The sequence below is a fragment of the Chanodichthys erythropterus genome, chromosome 1 (assembly GCF_024489055.1).
Source record: "Chanodichthys erythropterus isolate Z2021 chromosome 1, ASM2448905v1, whole genome shotgun sequence".
Taxonomy (NCBI): Eukaryota; Metazoa; Chordata; class Actinopteri; order Cypriniformes; family Xenocyprididae; genus Chanodichthys; species Chanodichthys erythropterus.
Genome location: NC_090221.1, coordinates 11,669,126 through 11,688,742, shown reverse-complemented (window position 1 = coordinate 11,688,742; position 19,617 = coordinate 11,669,126). Strand labels below are relative to the sequence as shown.

At 36.0% G+C, this 19,617-nt stretch overlaps 2 protein-coding genes across 6 annotated transcripts; one reads left to right on the top strand and one right to left on the bottom strand.

The window, feature by feature from the left end:
- Positions 1–1,662: 1,662 nt before the first annotated feature.
- Positions 1,663–9,031, top strand: aga (aspartylglucosaminidase). 3 transcript variants are annotated; one of them, XM_067387914.1, is made up of 10 exons: positions 1,663–1,752; positions 1,827–1,865; positions 1,947–2,100; positions 6,095–6,207; positions 6,703–6,815; positions 7,538–7,649; positions 7,930–8,005; positions 8,205–8,312; positions 8,455–8,588; positions 8,691–9,031. In XM_067387914.1, exons 3-10 carry the CDS (start codon positions 1,994–1,996, stop codon positions 8,789–8,791), a joined length of 864 nt encoding a protein of 287 aa, XP_067244015.1. In that variant the 5' UTR covers positions 1,663–1,752; positions 1,827–1,865; positions 1,947–1,993; the 3' UTR covers positions 8,792–9,031. The 3 variants fall into 3 exon arrangements, with proteins under 3 accessions (XP_067244015.1, XP_067244006.1, XP_067244023.1); XM_067387922.1 differs by having other exon boundaries at positions 1,680–1,724; XM_067387905.1 differs by having other exon boundaries at positions 1,670–1,865; positions 8,691–9,029.
- A 140-nt stretch (positions 9,032–9,171) lies between these two features.
- neil3 (nei-like DNA glycosylase 3) lies at positions 9,172–18,181 on the bottom strand. Of its 3 annotated transcripts, none has more exons than XM_067387873.1 (10): positions 18,043–18,181; positions 17,848–17,957; positions 13,838–13,969; positions 13,288–13,501; positions 13,077–13,151; positions 12,810–12,976; positions 10,610–10,779; positions 10,134–10,521; positions 9,492–9,654; positions 9,172–9,367 (listed from the first exon to the last, which is right to left on the bottom strand). In XM_067387873.1, exons 1-10 carry the CDS (start codon positions 18,145–18,147, stop codon positions 9,185–9,187), a joined length of 1,707 nt encoding a protein of 568 aa, XP_067243974.1. In that variant the 5' UTR covers positions 18,148–18,181; the 3' UTR covers positions 9,172–9,184. The 3 variants fall into 3 exon arrangements, with proteins under 3 accessions (XP_067243974.1, XP_067243984.1, XP_067243993.1); XM_067387883.1 differs by having other exon boundaries at positions 9,492–9,651; XM_067387892.1 differs by lacking the exons at positions 17,848–17,957; positions 18,043–18,181 and adding an exon at positions 14,047–14,160.
- Positions 18,182–19,617: the final 1,436 nt, after the last annotated feature.

The window sequence follows — 19,617 nt, the reverse complement described above, 5'->3', positions numbered from 1 at the left end:
TAAAAACAGAAAACAGAAGATCATTGAAGTATTTGGCATTCATCTTTAAGATGTATGTGTCATTCTTTATAGCATAGAGGTCCAATCAGTGTGTAAGGAAGTGCGATGCTTTCTGCACGGTTCGTGTTGCTAAGTGTTCTCATTTCAGAAAGGTCTTCAGTGTGTCAAGGGACATTCTCCTCACAAACGTAATTTTTCTTTTTGAGTGTCCAAACTCCAAACATATTAGATGTTAAGCATGTTTATAATGCGCTGGGACATTTTCTCTATTATAAGACAGGTTTCTTTTTACTTGTTTGTTTGGTACACCGGTAACGCTGCAGACATTACATTATTACCATAAAGAAATTGATGTTTGGCACTGTAATACATTCCTAGAAATCCTGCTTATGTCACTTTAATTTAGTAGCATTAGATCTGTCTCTGCTTTCTGTGCATTTAATAACTCTTTCTATTGGACTTTCAGAGCTGTACTCCTCTAAGCTCCACACCCCTCTGTTGCATACAGACTCTTTTATAAGGCATTATTGTATGAGGGCAAATCCATGAATAAAATATGGTATAAAACTGTATATTCCTTCTATGAATAATGTAACAGCAAATTCAATATCTTTGCATTCTTTCTCTGGTTAGAGCAACACTTTGTCAAGACCTGTACTGTACTACTGCTGTCATGTTTCGCATACAAGAGTGCAGGCCACATAAATGTTCCCCTTTTCATCCTATTTTTGGCGGAGTTTCTGTGCTAAGGTTCCTACAGGATTTAAGACATACTATGCGTTATTTAACCAGGTGACTAAATCCCATGTGATGAACAATGTGGAACTCACTATATATGAAGAGTTTTTAAATAGCCAGTCTTTAGTTGCTGTAGGCTATATTACAGCTTTGCTATTTGGTACTGTAGGTGCTGTATAGAGTGCAAGTACCCATCCACTTTTTCAGCAGCCTTGGTTCCAGAAGATTTTTTTTCCGTTATTTTTACCATAGTCTTGTTAAAGAGTTATGAACCAAACCAGTCAGCTACAATGTGAATCACAACATTAAAGACTTTTAAAAATAAAAGAAACAAACAAAAAGAAAGATAAACTAAAACCCCATGAAGCATTGTGAACAACATGATTGAAATAAAAATCTTATAAAACACTTTTCACACTCAAAATGATTTGTTTAGTGTATATACATGCATCACAAGAAAATTCTGTCATCTGTTTTTCTGAACTTTTACCATCTCGATTGCTAGGCTAGTTTCATGGCTAACATTTTATGTATCCTAAATATAAATGTTAAAATAATACTTTTTGTTTAATTTGAAAGAATTACAATGTCATTGGGGGGGGGGGGGAATAAAAAATAAAAATCTGCTCCCAAGTGGTATTTACCTTGATTCTGAGTCTGTTTTCTTCACACATCAATCTCATATTTAATCTCAATCATGCTCTTCATGACATTGTTGTCTGCTTGGTAAGAAAGAAAAGGTTTAAAATGTTTTAGTTTTGATAAAACTAAACCCCTAAGACATAAAAATGAAAACTCAGATCGAATTCAATCCATTTATTAGCTCAAAATATAACCTCGTCACATCAAATTATAACCTACAGTGGCCTAACGATTTTTAACCTCGCGGTCCCTTTAAATATTCATTAACATAACTCCATCACGTGACAAAACACGGATGTGAATAGTTGCATGACAGAGCTCGTGACCGGGGTGCCCTTATACAGGGAAGAAAAGTTATTATATGTCTATTGGGTATTGTAATATGATTCAAAGAGTATTTGTCATCATTTGTTTGCTCCCTCTAAATCAAGCTGATCTTCCTTTAGTGATCAACACTTGGCATTTTAAGAATGCAGCTAGAGCAGGTGAGAAACTAACCATGACTGCACAATGTATGAGCTTTGAGGGATGTCTAGACTTTAATTTTCTGTGGTTTCTCTCTGTAGCCTGGAGCACGCTTCAGAAGGGCGGCTCGGTTCTGGACGCAGTGGAGATGGGCTGCGCTCAGTGTGAGCTCGAGCAGTGTGATGGTAGTGTTGGGTTCGGCGGGAGCCCGGATGAGCGCGGAGAGACCACTCTTGACGCGATGATTATGAATGGGTAGGCATATATCAGTATGCTTAACAAGGTATTTTCCCACATTGAATAATGCTAATAATATACAATAAATAAAAATCAAATACTTGTTGAAAAAACAGCATATTATGCTGGTTATTTGTTTTGAAGCATGGAAGCTGGTTTGAGCTGGTTTATGCTGGTCATGAGCTGGTTTGAGCTGGTCAAGTGCTGGCCTGAGTTGGAGCTAGTTGCTTAGGACCGGCTTAAACCAGCTCAAACCAGCTTCCATGCTCCAAAACATACCTAACCAGTGTATGCTGTTTTTTTCAGCAGGGTCTATATTATACATTTATGGATACATCCGGTGAATCATACAGTTGTTGTACTATCTTAATTTATTACAATTCAATAAAGATTAAAATTGCCATGAAATAAGTTGTGAAAGTCATTTGAGCCTATTGTGTCCAGTGTTGTGCAGTGATGTTCTGAAATGAGGAGGCACATTTTTTATTTTTTTATGAATCAAATGTAAATTCGTGTGCATTACTTTTAACGTTGACACATCTTCCTTGTTAAATGAACATTACTTTACATTACATGAAAAAAAGAAACCAAATACAATTCTATTTTGTAATTTTACATTAACAATGTAATGTTCTATGTATCAGAACCAAGTCAATCTCATCAAGTCAGTGTTTTAAGCATTTCTACATTCATTCCAAAATAATAACTAAAGGCTGTAACAATTTAAAGGTGCCCTAGAATTAAAAATTGAATTTATATTAGCATAGTTAAATAACAAGAGTTCAGTACATGGAAATGACATACAGTGAGTCTCAAACACCATTGTTTCCTCCTTATTATATAAATCTAATTTGTTTAAAAGACCTCTGAAAAACAGGCGAATCTCAACATAACACATACTGTTACGTAACAGTCGGGATCATTAATATGTATGACCCCAATATTTGCATATGCCAGCTCATGTTCAAGGCATTAGACAAGGGCAGCCAGTAACGTCTGGATGTGCACAGCTGAATCAACAGACTAGGTAAGCAAGCAAGAACAATAGCGAAAAATGGCAGATGGAGCAATAATAACTGACATGATCCATGATATCATGATATTTTTAGTGATATTTGTAAATTGCCTTTCTAAATGTTTCGTTAGCATGTTGCTAATGTACTGTTAAGTGGTTAAAGTTACCATCGTTTATTACTGTATTCATGGAGACAAGTCTGTTGTTATTTTCATTTTTTAAACACTTGCAGTCTGTATAATTCATAAACACAACTTCATTCTTTATAAATCTCTCCAACAGTGTGTAATGTTAGCTTTAGCCATGGAGCACCATCAAACTCACTCAGAATCAAATGTAAACATCCAAATAAACACTGTACTTACGCGATTAGACATGCTGCATGAGGAACACTTTGTAAAGATCCATTTTGTGGGTTATTATTGTGAGTTATTAGCTGTGTGAACTTTGTTTATGCTGGTTAAGGCAAGCGTGAGCACCGGGGGCGGAGAGCACGAGATTTAAAGGGGAATCGGTGCATATATAATTATGGCTCAAAGTAGGCAGTTAAAGAAATTAATTTAAAAAAAAATCTATGGGGTATTTTGAACTGAAACTTCACAGGCACATTCAGGGGACACCTTAGACTTAAATTACATCTTTTAAAAAGACGTTCTACGGCACCTTTAAACAGTATATTTTATTTGTGTATTGATGTTTTTCTTTTTAATAGTCAACTTAGGCTATTTTGGATCATCAGTCAAGCTCCGTAAACACCGTCTGTCACAGACACGAAGATGCTTTTTTAATTTCACCAAGCTGATTGCACTAAAAACCCTGCAGTCATCATGTTTTTCAGTCCATTTCAGGTTTGATTTTGACGTGACATAAAGTGGTGATATCTAACTGAATGTGTCCCCTGAATGTGCCTGTGAAGAACTGGGTGATCTGTTTACTTACTTTTCAATCAGTCTTCCCATTGACACCATCATTTGTTCATTCAAACTGACGCACAGAACGTGCACGTAAACAAGAGGTGGGATTTATCACACAAACCAATCATAACCAGTTATATCCAATCATAGCGTGATGAAGACATTGCCTCCTCTCATGTGACTTTACCCCATTCATTCTCAATTACCCCCCACAAAACCCACCGTACGCTTTAGGGGTCTAATGGTTTTCTATGAGTGGAAAGTGAGGCATGACTCCTGCTGTAACTTTACCTGCGGGTTTCGCTGTTGGGCACTGTTCCTTTAGAAATGTGACTTGCGCTTTTTTTAATGTCATAATTTGTAATATTTGTGTTGTTTTATATGTAATATGGATTAATTTCTCATTTTGGATTAATTTCTCTATTTATTTTTTTTTTTTTGAGGAGGCACTGCCTCCCCTGCCTCCTCGGAGGAAACGCCCCGATTATGACATATATCCAGGTGAAATGAGGAAAATGTAGGATGGGATTTTGTGGATCTTTGTGGTTCCAGAAGTAAAAACTCCATTAATTTTCTCCATAGGGAAATAGATTTTTAACAATAGCTTACAAATTATTAAAAACAGACCTATTCTGTGAGCTACAAGGTTGTTAAACAATGGTATTTTCTTCTGCTGTCAGCTGCATTATTTCAACTTCTTCTTAAAACAAACATGTTTAACAGAAGAATTCAAGATGAAAAACTACATTACCCATGAACAAAAAAAAAATTCCACCAATCAGAGTCGCCACAATTGAAATAGGCCAAAATCGCTCTTTAGCTCCCACCCACTCCCAATGTGAATAACGCAATCGCGTCAACCATCTCCCTATAGTCTCAAAATATTTAAAGGGATTGTTCACCCAAAAATGAAATTCCTGTCATTTTCTCACCTCGTCGTTCCAAACCCGTAAGACTTTCATTCTCATCAAAACACAAATAAAAAATATTTTAATTAAATCTGAGAGATTTCTGTCCCTCCATTCACAGCCTATGGAACTACCACTTTGATGCTTCAGAAAGTTAATAAAGAAATTGTAAAACTAATCCATTTGAATTAAGCGGTTTAGTCCAAATTTTCTGAAGCGACTTGATCGCATTGTATGATGAACAGATTTAATTTAGCCATTTATTCACACATTTTTCAGCGGACATAAATAGAAGCTCAGCTGTACTTGCTTGACTTGTGAGAGCAAACCTCATTGGTTCTTGTGGAAGCTTAAAGATGCTGTGTAACACGCCATAATGAACCTCATTAGTTCTCGCACCTCAAGCAAGCATGATTGAGCTTCTGTTTACCATAATTGATTTATGCATTGGTGAATGTTTATGTGAATAAAAGCCTAAATTAAATCTGTTTTTGTGACCATAGGCACCGATCCTCTGAAAAAAACATATTTTAGCCAATCAAAAAATCGATTGCGACAAGTGGTAATCCACACATTTCTACCATTATATTTAGCATCACAACCTGACAACCTGACACAAAAGCTTGTGCTTTGTTTTTTGTACGATGATAAATAATAAGTAATTAACTCCAAAATCATCAGACATATCAGCGAGAGAGTGACTCGCAGGCCAAAATCTGCAACTAATTATGAAGTGTTTATCATTATAGTTTGCATAGTTACTGTGAACTATACAAACTGATATACTAAATTGATTACACCAAAAACAATAATTATTTTCGAATGCAAAAAATGAATGAAGGCACTGTAAAAAGTGTCCAAGAATGTTTTAATGTGGACAAAAAAAAAAGTGTCACGAGTGTCACATTATTAACATTTACATGACTCATTTAGCAGACGCTTTTGTCCAAAGCAACCTACAAATGAGGAATACAACAAGTGATTCATCTTAAAGGGGCAATAATCACAAAATGTGCTAGTAATACAGAGTTTCATAGATTGAGCAGAATAGTACAAGCTAGAACGGCGAGGTATTAAGGAAGAGTGAGAGTATAGATGAAGAAATAGTGAAAGCTATTGAAACCATCAAGTAACGTATCAGCCCTGTTTGTGTTTGCTATATGCCCCATGTTCAGAGACACAATGGAAGTGGGGGCAGTAGGAGACCTACGCAGGGTCAAAAACGCTGTAGGTGTCGCCCGAGCCGTGATGGAATACACAGAGCACACCTTCATAGTGGGCGAGTCAGGTAGGAACTGTACACTCACTGGTCACTCACTCCATTCGCAAATCATGTGGCTGTAACTCAGTGGTCAAGAGGTTGAGCTGGGGAAAAATGTTATCACAGATGGTGTGATTTGAGTATTAAAAAGTTCTCTCCAACTATTTCTTTCTCTAAATTATGTGTAGACACTGGAGGCCTGTTCAGATTTTATATCAGCTTAAAGTATACATAACTTACATCTATAATGTTGTGCCATTCTATTAATTCCATCTGCTCTCTTAATTAAAATGAATTATATTATAGAGTACTTAAACAGCTTTCTTTCTATATGCATGGCTGCTTAACATTCACATTACAATAAAAAAGGCTGAGTAAGCCTCCCATGCTCCATTTTAGCTCTTTCCTGTGTCTAATGCTTATTTAAAACAGCTCTACTATGTAATTTAGTTCGTTCAAATCTCTCCTGTTGTATGAAGTTTAGTAGAACTGAAAAGAAACTTTTTTTATGTCTTCATGCAGCCACAATCTTTGCACAAAACATGGGCTTCAGGTCTGAGGACTTATCAACTAACAAATCAATAGCTATTTTCTCCAAGTGGTTGCAGCAGGATTGTCAACCAAACTATAGAAAGGTGAGTCCTAAAACCGGGAACCTCTGTGTAATCATCACTGCGGGGTTTACCTTTAAAGTTCTTAAGCACCTTTGGCAACTTCAAACATGGGTTTAGAAGATGATCTGTTGCAGATAAACCGTTTCGATATACTTCAACCTTTGAAAGATTTTTTTTTAAATATAAATAAAATAAAGTTTCAGTCAGTATTATGGTTAAAACCAGAATTCCTAGTGCTTCATGAGACTTGGTTTACATTGAGAAGCAGAGAGTCATGTTTACTTCAATTCATGCAGACTTTGCTGAGAAGTTTTGGAAGGATATCAGTGTAATCACTGACAAGAAAATATGCACCGTGAAACAAAAGCAATGAATAATGCATAGTGAGATTTATGAAGAATACAATGGTTGATTCCAACATTCTGCTATTGGCACAATCAAAGCCCTATGGAAATATGCGTAACAATGCACTGAATACATTATTTTTTTGTGTTTTCAAACTCAGATTAAACTGTAAGGGTTGTTGGCTATATTAATCAGATCTTCAAAAATCAGAATTTCCCAGGAAACTTTAAGGTGGATAAAGCAAATCAGGGAACAACATGAAAAATGGATAGTCTTGCTTATGTAATGCTAATTTTAAAGCTTTAAAGTCATAAAAACAACTTTGTTCTGTGTCCCAGATCAAAGCATAATTTGAAGCTAGATCAGTTATGTGTTTGTTTTGCCTTTTAATTTTACAGAACGTTTCTCCAGACCCTTCCCAATCATGTAGGCCATACAAGCCCAAAGCCAAGTCGTGGGGGCCAAAGCATCCAAAGGGAAATTTTGACCCCAGTTCTCATGACACAATTGGTAATATTCCTCTTAAGATTGTTTATTTGATGTAAAGCCTAGATAGATAGATAGATAGATCTGATATTTAAATCTGTTGGTGCAAATGTTTTTGTTAATGCAGACTTGGACTTGGGTCCACAGAGTATCAAGCTCATTAGTTTTAATTTACATAATAAAAAGGAAGCATGATAAATGGGCTGAATGCCTTGAGGACATATTTGAAAACCTCTGCTTGATTCAATTCATTGATGCATATGATCTTAGATGATGTTACATTCTTACCGGTAATTTTGATTAGGAATGGTCGTGATTGGTAAGAACGGACAGGTGGCTGCTGCAACGTCCACCAATGGAGCAACACATAAAATACCAGGGTGAGTATGACAGCTTGTCAGTGTGTCTCAGGTGTCCTGTTGAAGTCAGAATGCATTAGTGTTTAAAATAAGAAGAAACACAGAACCTCAAGAAACTTCACTGCGATTTCAGCTTTGCTGTTGTTCAGTAGTGACAGAAATGGGTTTCCAGTCCCTTATCAACAGAGCATTAGTAAACTATATGCATGCTGATCTGTAGTCGTGTAGGTGATTCACCAGTGGCTGGAGCTGGGGCTTATGCCGACAGCACAGCGGGGGGAGCGGCTGCCACAGGGGATGGAGACATCATGATGCGTTTCCTTCCTAGGTAATCACCATTCTTAAGAGATCATTTTATTAGCATCAACAGAAAACAAACTGGTATATGAACTGCATTGATGGAATGTGTGATTATATAGATGTGAAACCTTTTATTAAAAATGTATTTTTTTGGGGGGGTGGTGTCAAAGTTTTCTAGCTGTTAATTTAATGAGAAATGGAACCCAACCCACTACTGCCTGTGAAATAGCCATCTCCAGAATTAAGAAGTACTACCCCAAATTCTTTGGAGCTCTTATTTGTGCCAATACTACTGGTGGATATGGTAAATGCTAATGTATAATGTTTGTTTCTTATTCAGAATGAGAATACAAGGTGTTATAAGAATCATTAAATTTATTGTCAATACCTTTCTTTTTGTCCAAAGGTGCTGCTTGTAACAAGCTTCCAGAGTTCAGCCAGTTCCACTTCATGGTGGTTAACCCACCGACAAACCAATCTCAGTTGCACACAGTGGACTGCTTTTAATTGCCAACATTTTGTTTTAAGTTTAAGAAGAATGTAAAGTTTTTTTAATGAATTTATTGAATGGTATATGCCTTATGATCAATGTTCACATTGCACTACTTTTTTAAAAAATTAACTTCATTCATTTTTTAAAAAAATCTGTTGTAAGATCTGTGAAAGACATTAAACTCTGGGTTGTTTTTAGCTTGCAATACTATATGTTTCCACAGAATCAGGAAAAGATGTTAATTGGAAATGCTTTATTTAAAAAAAAAAAAAAAATGTATTAAAGATTTACTATTACAAAACACACACTTATGTTTTCATCATCTCGGCATAAAAAACAAGCATTGCTTCAAAAAGCATTTTAATACATTTAAATTAAAGATGTAATGTCCAACTCATGTTGTGGATTCAGCAGCCAGGCAGAATTGAGACGCCAGGGCCGTTCTCAGCCCACTGGAAGAAGTTACATTGCTTGCCCATTTTAACTGGGCATGTGTAGAAGTTGCGGCCGTTATTCGGTCCCAGTTTTAGAACTGTCTTCATAAGAGTCCGTTTGCCATGATGACACATGGGAAAATGCAGATCTGCCCACTGTTGCAAAAAAATCACAGTTGAAATGAGTGCAAACCACCAATTCTAGTTTTAGTCTGAATTTGTTTCTAACGCATTTGAAAATTAAAATTGATTTCAAAATTTAATTTATTCTTTGTCTTACCTCAAAGAAGTTACATTGAGTTCCTCTGGGTAAGGAGCAGGTGTAGAACTGCCTGCCTTTGTTTTCTCCTTCCTTAGTGACCACTCTCACGGTGCATGGTCGGTGATGACTACTGCAGCAGGGGGTTGTGGGTAGGGATGCATCATTACTCTGTGTGCCCCTGCTTAGATGTGCGAGATATGTTCTGATATTCAAAATCAGCTGTATTTATTTTACATTGTGCCATCCAACTTGAAGAAATTGTTTACCTATTCTGTCATAATACCCTTAAACCTGTATGTTTTTTTCCCTTCTAAAGATATTTTGAAAAATGTTTTTTTTCCATACAATTAAAGTCAGTGAGGTCCAAAAACAACACTGGACTCCAATGACTTTCAATGTATGGACCAAAAAAAAAATTTTTTTTTTTTTTTTTTCAAAATATCTTTTGTGTTCCACAGAATAAACAAAGTCATACAGGTTTGAAATGACATGACGGTGAAAACTTGTTGACAGGTGAATAATCAGTTTATTCATAGTATATATTTTGACATCTTGTCATAAATCATATTTACTGGTATTCTTTGGCTATATTAATGAATAAAAATATTAATACTTCACAAATACATCTTGTCAGGCGAAACACTAACTACACTCGCTCACCTTGAAGAGCAGATGCGCTGCATGCTTCCTCCAGAAAGCACTCCATTCGTGGTTTTCATTCTCTTGTTAGGCGGACTGTGTTCTGCTAGAGATTCTCTCTTATAGGGCTCATTGCCTTTGAATTGCATCCCACTCACACCATTACCGGGACTCCTCCGCTGCCTGTCGTGCGTGCTCAGACCCCTCATTGTCTCTGGTGTGTGTGCCTGGTTAATGGCGGAACTTGAAGGAGAGTCAGGTTTTGCACTGAGATTGGTTAGGACTAGAGTGGTGGTCCCAAATGCAGTCCTACGATTCATCTTTATTTCCTGCAGGGGTTTGCTAAAACTGTTGCAGGGGTAGCGGATGAGGTCTTGACTCAAAGGTGAATGTTCCAGCTTTGCGGGCTCTATAGGTACTCAGAAAAGAGAGAGCGCTAGTTAGATATGAACTATGTTTGAAAATTTTCACTTTAAATATGTAGATTTGAAACGTACCCTCTGGTCTAGGGCTCATACAAGCATCACAATACTTGTTGATTGGCCTGTTGATTAGAGTGCAAAGTGAACATGCCCACTCTTCCTCCTCTCGTTTCGCCACATCGTCATTGTTGCTCATTCCTCCCTGATAAGCCCATCCAATCAGACTATTGCGAGTTGGGAGTTTACTGTCAAAGTGAAGAGTCAGCAATTGGATTCTCATTTGTAAATGTGTGCATACAAATAGGTAGCTATTAAGACCTGGACACACCAAGAATGTTTTCAGAGCCGAGTGGAATGAAGAAAGTGATCAGCATGAGCTTAAGGTAAGCATGTGTTGCTTTGTTTATGGTTTGTATATCTTCATAGTTTTGATTTCCCTTTTTGAATGGCGAATATATTGATACCTGCCTAACACACAGACACAGAACGCATGTGCTAGTTGATGGTCGCCAGTAGTCCTTTTGGTGCGTTCAAGCGCATCTTTTTAGCCCAAACGCAGCAGACAACACAGTCAGCTTTTGTCTCTGATAGTTCTTTAACAACACTTGGTGTCCAGGGCTTTGAGCCTTAACAATATATTGTGTCACTACATATTGCAATACAAAAATGCGACAATATGTATTATGTAGTTCACCCAAAAAGAAAGTTTAGACAGATTTAATTTAACATCAGGTATGGTACTGGTGCATCAAATATGGTAAACCCAGAAGGTCAAACATTTGAGCTTCAATGTTTATGAATTATTAGTACATTAAAATGTAAAATACGCATTTAAAACTTTAAATGCATGTAGTCAGGGACAGAGTGCAAGCATATGTTTCTAACATAATTCTGTAATTTTAGCCAAGCAGAATCATGAATATTTCTATTCTGGTGTCACCATTACTCTATCAATGGGGAGAAGGTCAAAGTCCACCCCTGATGTAATACCAAATAGCATTTTAATGAACAGTACTTTTTGTTATCTGTTTTCTATATGTGTTTGAAGCAATAATTTAAAGTGCCTATTATGCTTTTTCAAAAATTACCTTTCATGCAATTTGTATTATAGCTGTCTGTGAATGTAAACAATCTGCATAGTTGTGAAGCCGAAAGTGCATAATAAATAAAGTTATTGTCTGTCAAAAGAAAGAATCGACCCTGAACAACCTAAACGAGTCGTCAGTAATTCAAATCCCACTTCTGTGACAGGTACACGTCACTGGGTTAGGGTTATTAGGCGCATTTACCTAAATGCCTGTCTGTGTTCTACGTTGTCTGCCCACAAAGAACTTGACTCGCACTCAAACACTGTAGCTTTTTCGTGTGGTTAACATCATGTTGAGGAGACGCTTTGTCCTACACTGTGAAAGTAAATTTGTTTCATTTTCAATGATGAGGCTGTGAAGAATCAGTGATAAAAAATATTTTTTTTTAACAATACCACAGCAGTAAAATCCCAATCTTTTGTGCTCCTGTTGCTTTACTAACGACTGCTTCTCAAATCTCGGGGAGTTCAATGCGGGATTCACAAAACTCTTGCTCTTGAAAGATGGGTCAGTACCAAGTTTATTTGGACCAGCTTGCTTCTCTGAATCACAACCTGTAACAACGATGCTGCCGTCACGTCTTATAACTTGCCACAAACTAAGTTGATACTTAACACTGAGAAACATCCTGCTCAAGGTCGTGTTTGCGATTGAGTTTCCGGTTGATCAACTACTTCAAACGTTTCATCTTTGGACTCGGACTCGAAGTGATAAGGTAAAATCGATGTCATCTTTTCTGTCGATATATTGTATAAAATCTCTTGAGAATTTATAGGCCTCCGGAGCTGTAATTCAGTTATGGTAATGGGCGTTTGGTTTTCGACACACGCTGTACACGGTAGACCACTCACAAGAGACTGGGCCATTTGACCAATCAGCAGAGTAGGCTCAGACAAAGGAGGGGTTTAGATCATCATTTACGAATCTTTAAGAAATTAGGTGATATTAAATGTATATTATGACAAAACAAAAGTGTTTTTTGATCTTGCATGAATGTAAACCTGTTGTAGGTGACTTCCAAAACAACATTAGGAGCCGTAAAAATGGCATAATAGGGGCACTTTAAAAAAAAACATACCATTTTAAACTTTATTTTGGCATTGTTAAAGTATATCATGTTTCGAACCTAATCATGACATGAGTGAATTGTTACACCTCTAGTAGCTATGAGAGGAAGTGCAGCTTACCTGATGTTCACTTCACTTGGATCACCTGTTTGACAGCGCTGACAGTAGTATGTCATCCTACCGTTGTCTCCCAGTCGACAGACAGTGACAGTTCCGCTGCACTGGCCACAGTTTGGACGTTTATACACCTTATAATGCTTGTAAAGTGGGGATCCATTCTTTCTACACTGTTTTGGAAAGAGCAGAAATAAAAATTGAATGCAGATCTGACAGAAAACATAAAATCACAAATTTATTGTTCAGAATAATGGAGAGAGAGAAAAATACCTTATAAAATAGGAGTGTGAAATCTCGTGTCATCTTCACAAGATGATGAACTTGATCACTTGTCAACTGCTTGACCTTTAAAAGCGCAGAAGAAATAATCAAAAGATAATACTCTAAAAGTATTTTAAATAAGGAGTAAAACATTCATTCAACTGTAACATTCAACAGAGATATTGACAGCTTTGTGTCGGTACTGCGCAGTGAATTGTACCTTGACAGCAGGGTTAAGGCCACTGTCGAAGAGCGCTTCGTTTTTGATTATGTTTCCTACACCAGGTAGAATGGCCTGATCCAACAGTACATCACAGAGCATTCTCGCACCCTCCCTCTTTACAGCTTCCACCGCCCGAGAGAAACTAAACTTTGGTGAACAGATATCGAGAGACTCCATGGCTTTTACTTTCTGCTCACAGTCATCTGAGAGTCTAGGGGAAGCAAACAGAATTACTATTCCCTGAGGAGTCAGAATCTTTGAAGGCTCAGTGTAAAAATGAAAAGAGTTCAGGCTGTCTGGATCACACTGAGTTATGATAGTCTGGAAATTAATCCAGCATAGCCAGCATTTCTGTGACAGGGAAGTTGCCTGCTTGAAACCTGCACTTGATGAACTGACCTCCCAGATGTACATTAGGATAAAGTTCTTGACACAGGAGGACTTTCAATAAATATGCAATCTAATCCAGAATTAAATATAATCCTTATAACATATAATACTTACAAATGTTATATATAATAATTTGAGCTATTAGAAGAAATTTTACCTGATTTCTACAGTTGTGTCAAAGAAACAGACAGCATCATTGGTAAGTTGAATAACCAGCACTGGGGGTTTTCCTTTCAGGTCTTTCTCCAGGGGGTTTATCCTCATGGAACCATTCATGCCGAAGTGCAGTCTAAGCCAAAACACATATAAAGTGAACTTAAAGGGTTAGTTCACCCAAAAATGAAAATAATGTCATTTATTACTCACCCTCATGTCGTTCCACACCCGTAAGACCTTTGTTCATCTTCGGAACACAAATTAAGGTATTTTTGATGAAATCCGATGGCTCAGATAGGCCTGCATTGCCAGCAATGGTACTTCCTCTCTCAAGATCAATAAAGGTACTAAAGACATATTTAAATCAGTTCATGTGACTACAGTGGTTCAATCTTAATTAGGGTTGCAAAGGGGCGGAAAGTTTCGGGTAAATTTCCGGTAAATTTCTGGAAACTTTCCACGGGAACTTAACCTGGGGAATTTTGGAAATATTCCAATTTGGAAACTTAACAGGAATTTATGGGAATTTACAGGAATTTATGGAGAATTTATGGGAATTAATTGGACATTTTTGGAAATTTATATAAATGTATAATATTTACATAAAAAGTATCATACAAAAACAAATATAAACATTTTGTTTGGTCATAATATGAAATAACAGTTATTTATTTTTCGCATTCAATTCATTCTAATTTAGTAAATATGTAAAATAAATATATTTTTATTGCAGCAATTGTTATGTGTTATTTATTTAAGTGTCACATGATCCTTCAGAAATCATTCTAATATGCTGATTTGATACTCAGTTATTATAATTGTTGGAAACAGTTGTGCTGCTGAATATTTTTTGGAACCTGTAATACTATTTTCAGGATTCACTGATTAATAAAAAGTTAAAAAGAATAGAATTTATTCAAAATAGAAATCTTTTCTAACAATATCACTTTTTTTTATTTATTTTTTTATTACAATTTCACACATCCTTGCTGAATAAAAGTATTAATTTCTTTCAAAAAAAGAAAGAAAAAAAATCACTGACCCCAAAATTTTGAACGGTAGTGTATATTGTTACAAAAGATTTTTATATTAAATAAATGCTGTTCTTTACATTTTTATTCATCAAAGAATCCTAAAAAAAGTATCACAGGTTATAAAAAATATTAAGCAGCACAACTGTTTCCAACATTGATAACAGAGTATCAAATTAGCATGTTAGAATGATTTCTGTAGGATCATGTGACACTGAAGACTGGAGAAATGATACTGAAAATTCAGCTTTACATCACAGAAATAAATTATATTTTTGTGTATATCAAAACAGAAAAAAACATTATTTTAAATTCTAGTTATGTTTCACAATATTATTGTTTTTTCTGTATTTTTGATCAAATGTGCATGTTATGGACTGGGGGAATGAACAGTGCATGCAGGAGGTGTGGCCTCAATAGCCCTGCAGTAAGTGTACTGTGTGAATGTGATCGAGGAATGTGCATAGTAAAAATTCAACTAAAACTGCATTACATCTGGTTGTTTTAACCAAAATTATGCTGCAAGATGTTCTTTTCAGCTACATTTAAGTACCCTGTTATAGGCTAACCTGTAATTTTGTAAATTCCCTGTTTATTCCCATTAATTCCCATATATTCCCGTTAATTCCCATGGAAAGTTTCCAGCTTTGAAAATTCCCGGAATTTTGCGACCCTAATCTTAATATTATAAAGCGACGAGAATATTTTTTGTGCACCAGAAAAACAAAATAATGACTTTTTAACAATATCTAGTGATGGCCAATTTCAAAATACTTTTACGAATCAAATCAGTGGTTCGGTGCACCAAAGTCACATGATTTCAGCAGTTTGACATGCCATCCGAATCACTGATTCAACACAAAAGATTCATAACGCTCCGAAGCAGTGTTTTGAAATCAGCAGTCACTAGATATTGTTAAAAAGTCGTTATTTTGTTTTTTTGGCACACAAAAAATATTCTCGTCGCTTTATAATAGTAAGGTAGAACCACTGTACTCACATGAACTGATTTAAATATGTTTTTATTACCTTTATGGATCTTGAGTCATCGGATTTCATCAAAAAATATCTTAATTTGTGTTCCAAAGATGAACGAAGGTCTTAAAGGGTTACTTCAGGATTTAGCATTAAGCTTTGTATTAGTAGAATACCACTAGTATTTTCGAATTAGCGTGCTTTCCCCCTTCATATCAGCCCGAGATGAGAGATTTATGCATTTTTATTCTGTAAAAAAGCCTCCGATGACGCAAAAATCGTCATTTTGCATCATTGGAGGCTTTTTTGGCCAGAGACTTAAAACTACAGCCAGTAATAGCAGGTAGTTCCGCATTTTTTCACCACGCCCATACATATGTGTATTTGTGGTTACTCACGGACATAGATCAGGCCAGGCTGTTCGTCCTCTGGGAAAGTGAATATAGATGTTATCGCGGTGTCCTTCAGAATGGTTCTCTTCATTGCAAAGATATTTGGTTCGTAGTCCTCGTGCTTGAAATGGAGACTACATATTCTGCGTTTTTTTAGGTTTTCTATAACGGTGTCATCTCCAAACGTTGGGTGTTTGATGGCCCGCAGCCACTGTTTACATCGCTCCAAATCTTTAACTTAATCGGAAAATGATGGAAACTTACTTGTCCTTTCCTGGTTTTGGGTGTACATGAACTAACTCACAATTTATTTGTTTGAATTTTCCTGAATGCCGCCTGTAACCGATAGGCGTGGTTTGGGCGTGGCCTCGCAAGGGCAGCAAAACAAGTGCATTATGGGAGTTGTTGTCTTTCATCCACATTAGTCAAAAATACATTTTCTGCCTTTTCTCAGTCTAGAAAGCTCCAAATTCAAAAATAATTTCACATTTCTACTACATAAATGACCAATTTTAAATACACATTCATCTTTCCAGGGGTGAAGTACCCCTTTAAGGGTGTAGTAGTCTAAAGTTATTTTCATTTTTTGGTGAACTAACCCTTTAAAAGGATTTCCCTTTTTTATTCAAGCGAATTTCTATGACCTTTCTATTCATTTGTGATTACTGGATAAGGATTTTATTATATCGTTTATTAAATATCCGTGGCTGATTTTCATTTGTATGTCAAGTACATATTTTAGATTTAAACCACTCTGAGCCCCAAATGAAAGAGATATTAGCTAGTAACATTTGCCACACTATCAATCACACAGACAGTTACTCTCAAAGGACAGACTGATGCTAATCACACTAGCTTGCTTGAGAGCAAACTCAGCACTCACAAAGAAAATCTAGGAAATGAAAATGTAGTAGTACAAGTTGAAGCCAGTTATTTATATCTTTTGCTGTAGTGTGTCAGTAGGAAATATCACTTTACATTTCCAAACATTGCTTTTGCCAGTAATTGTACTAATCCAGTGCGATTTTTTGTATGTACAGAGATCTGATCTCGCCATCATCGATTCTGTCTGTGATTACGAGAAACAAAAAAACTGACAGACTAAATCGAGAAGAACTGTGGCACCATCTCCAAAACACTTTAAAAAAAGCTACCTGCAAAGTACTAAAGTGCCTAAGACTTTTGCACAGTACTGTGTGTGTGTGTGTGTGTATTTATATATGTGTGTGTATGTATATTATATTATATATATATATATATATATATATATATATATATATATATATATATATATATATATATATATATATATATATATATATATACACACACACACACACACACACACACAGAGAGTGCAGAAAAGTAGGTAGGCATCTATATATACAGTCTTTCTACAGTCTGCAAAGCATTGTAATGATAAATCAGAAAATAATTTCATGACTTGATTCCGTTACAAATCTAAACAGGGCTCTGGGAAGCAAGCCAGACAATTTCAATCTGCCTTCATCGGGAAAGAAACTTTTCATGTTCGTGACCCCTAACAAATCACTACATAAAATAATAATTTAAAACACAAAGCATAAATAAATTAATTTGCGTTTACTACAAACCTCAGAGCTCTGAAGCCAAAATACATGAACAGCTCTTTCCCCAGTGTCTCTACCCCTGTGAACTGAGCGCCCATAAAGCTTTGGAAAGAGCTCCTGGTACTGTCATCAGACTGAAATAGAAAAACAAGTAAACATTCGTGTGTATGTAATCTACGCAGTAGTGTTAAATAATCAGCTGAACTGTCATGCACTTACTGATTTACTGCTTGCATTTCCTCGTATAACTAAAACTTTCTGTCCCTTTTGAACTCTTGCACGAATCTTCTCTCCGTTTAAAGTGCATCCCGGACCCTCGACCATTGCGAACTGTATTTATCAGTCTCTGTTTTAGCAAACAACGAACAAATCGGATAGAGAATCAAAAAGTTCGCTAGTGTTGTCCAACAAGTGGGCAGAAACAAAACCCGCCAGATTATTCAAATCTGCGCATGCGTCGATGCGTCAGAACTACTGGCGTCACGGCGTAAAAACGTTTCTAGGGTATGTAGTTTAACAGTAAAAAAAAAAAAAAAAAAAATGTAGTTTAACCGTAATTATCCTTACCCAGAATTTAAGCAGTCTTTCTAAGAATCTATCTATTTTATTTTTTTCCAGTACGATTATATAAGGCTACTATTCCACTTTTTATTTAATAGGCTACATTTATTTTCACTGAAATAAACCGACTGATTTTTAAAGATTTCTCACAGTAACGTTTTTAAAGTATTACTACACAAATATATATAATTTGAAGCTGCCTCATCATAATTTATTCATTGAAAAATATGCTGAACATGATCAAAATATTACTTCACTTAATTCTTGAGTGACTGCATATCACTTCAGTGAGTACAACATAGCGTTTGGCTAAAATAAACAATGAAAAGAAGTTCCGTATTGTTATTACTGAATTCAACACAGAAATGGTAACTGTCTGGGGCCTCTGGGCATTTGTGTGCAGGTCAGGACCCTCTCCTCTTCTCGTCACAGAGTCTAAGGCAATGTTCCTGGGGCTGGTTGTCCCTCGATGATGGCACAGGTACAGTAGGCCTATAAAGCACACCAGATATATGGCTATGCAAATGTCATTATCCTGACCATGTGTTACACAAGACACAATCATATTGTTGCATAAGCTGTGGTGGAAATGGCAGCTTCTAGTTGAGGACAATTTTTTTAATTTTTTTAACCATGGATGTAGAAAATCCCACTATATTATGTATGACATTAGCATAGGGTTTGAAGGCTATTACATGGATAAAACATGGAAATCCTACATTTTGAATTGGAACACCATCCCCCTTGAAACTGAAACATTGATAATAAGAAATGTTTCTTGAGCACCAAATCAGCATATTAGAATAACAGTTTAATAATATTTAACAATTATTATTATTATATGCCACCTTGATGAGCATAAGAGACTTCTTTTAAAAAAATAAAAATACACATAGATGTTTATTTTATGGTCATTTACAGTTTTGGGGAAAGTTACTTTTAAAAGTAATGCATTACAATATTGTGTTACTCCCTAAAAAAGAAACTAATGGTGTTACTTAGTTACTTTTTACAAAAAGTAATGCGTCATGTTACTTTTGCTTTACTTTTTCTCATCTGGTCTGGGCTGTTTGTTTGTTTTTATAAAAACAAAAAAGTTCTATTTTTTTTGCAAATGTAAAGGCCCTTTCACACTAAAAATGAAGTGAATAAGCCTCAGACTGAAGGAAATGCAAATTCACGGATGTACAGTAGAGGGCGCAGATTAAACAAACAAGCCTTTCAGCTGTTCTG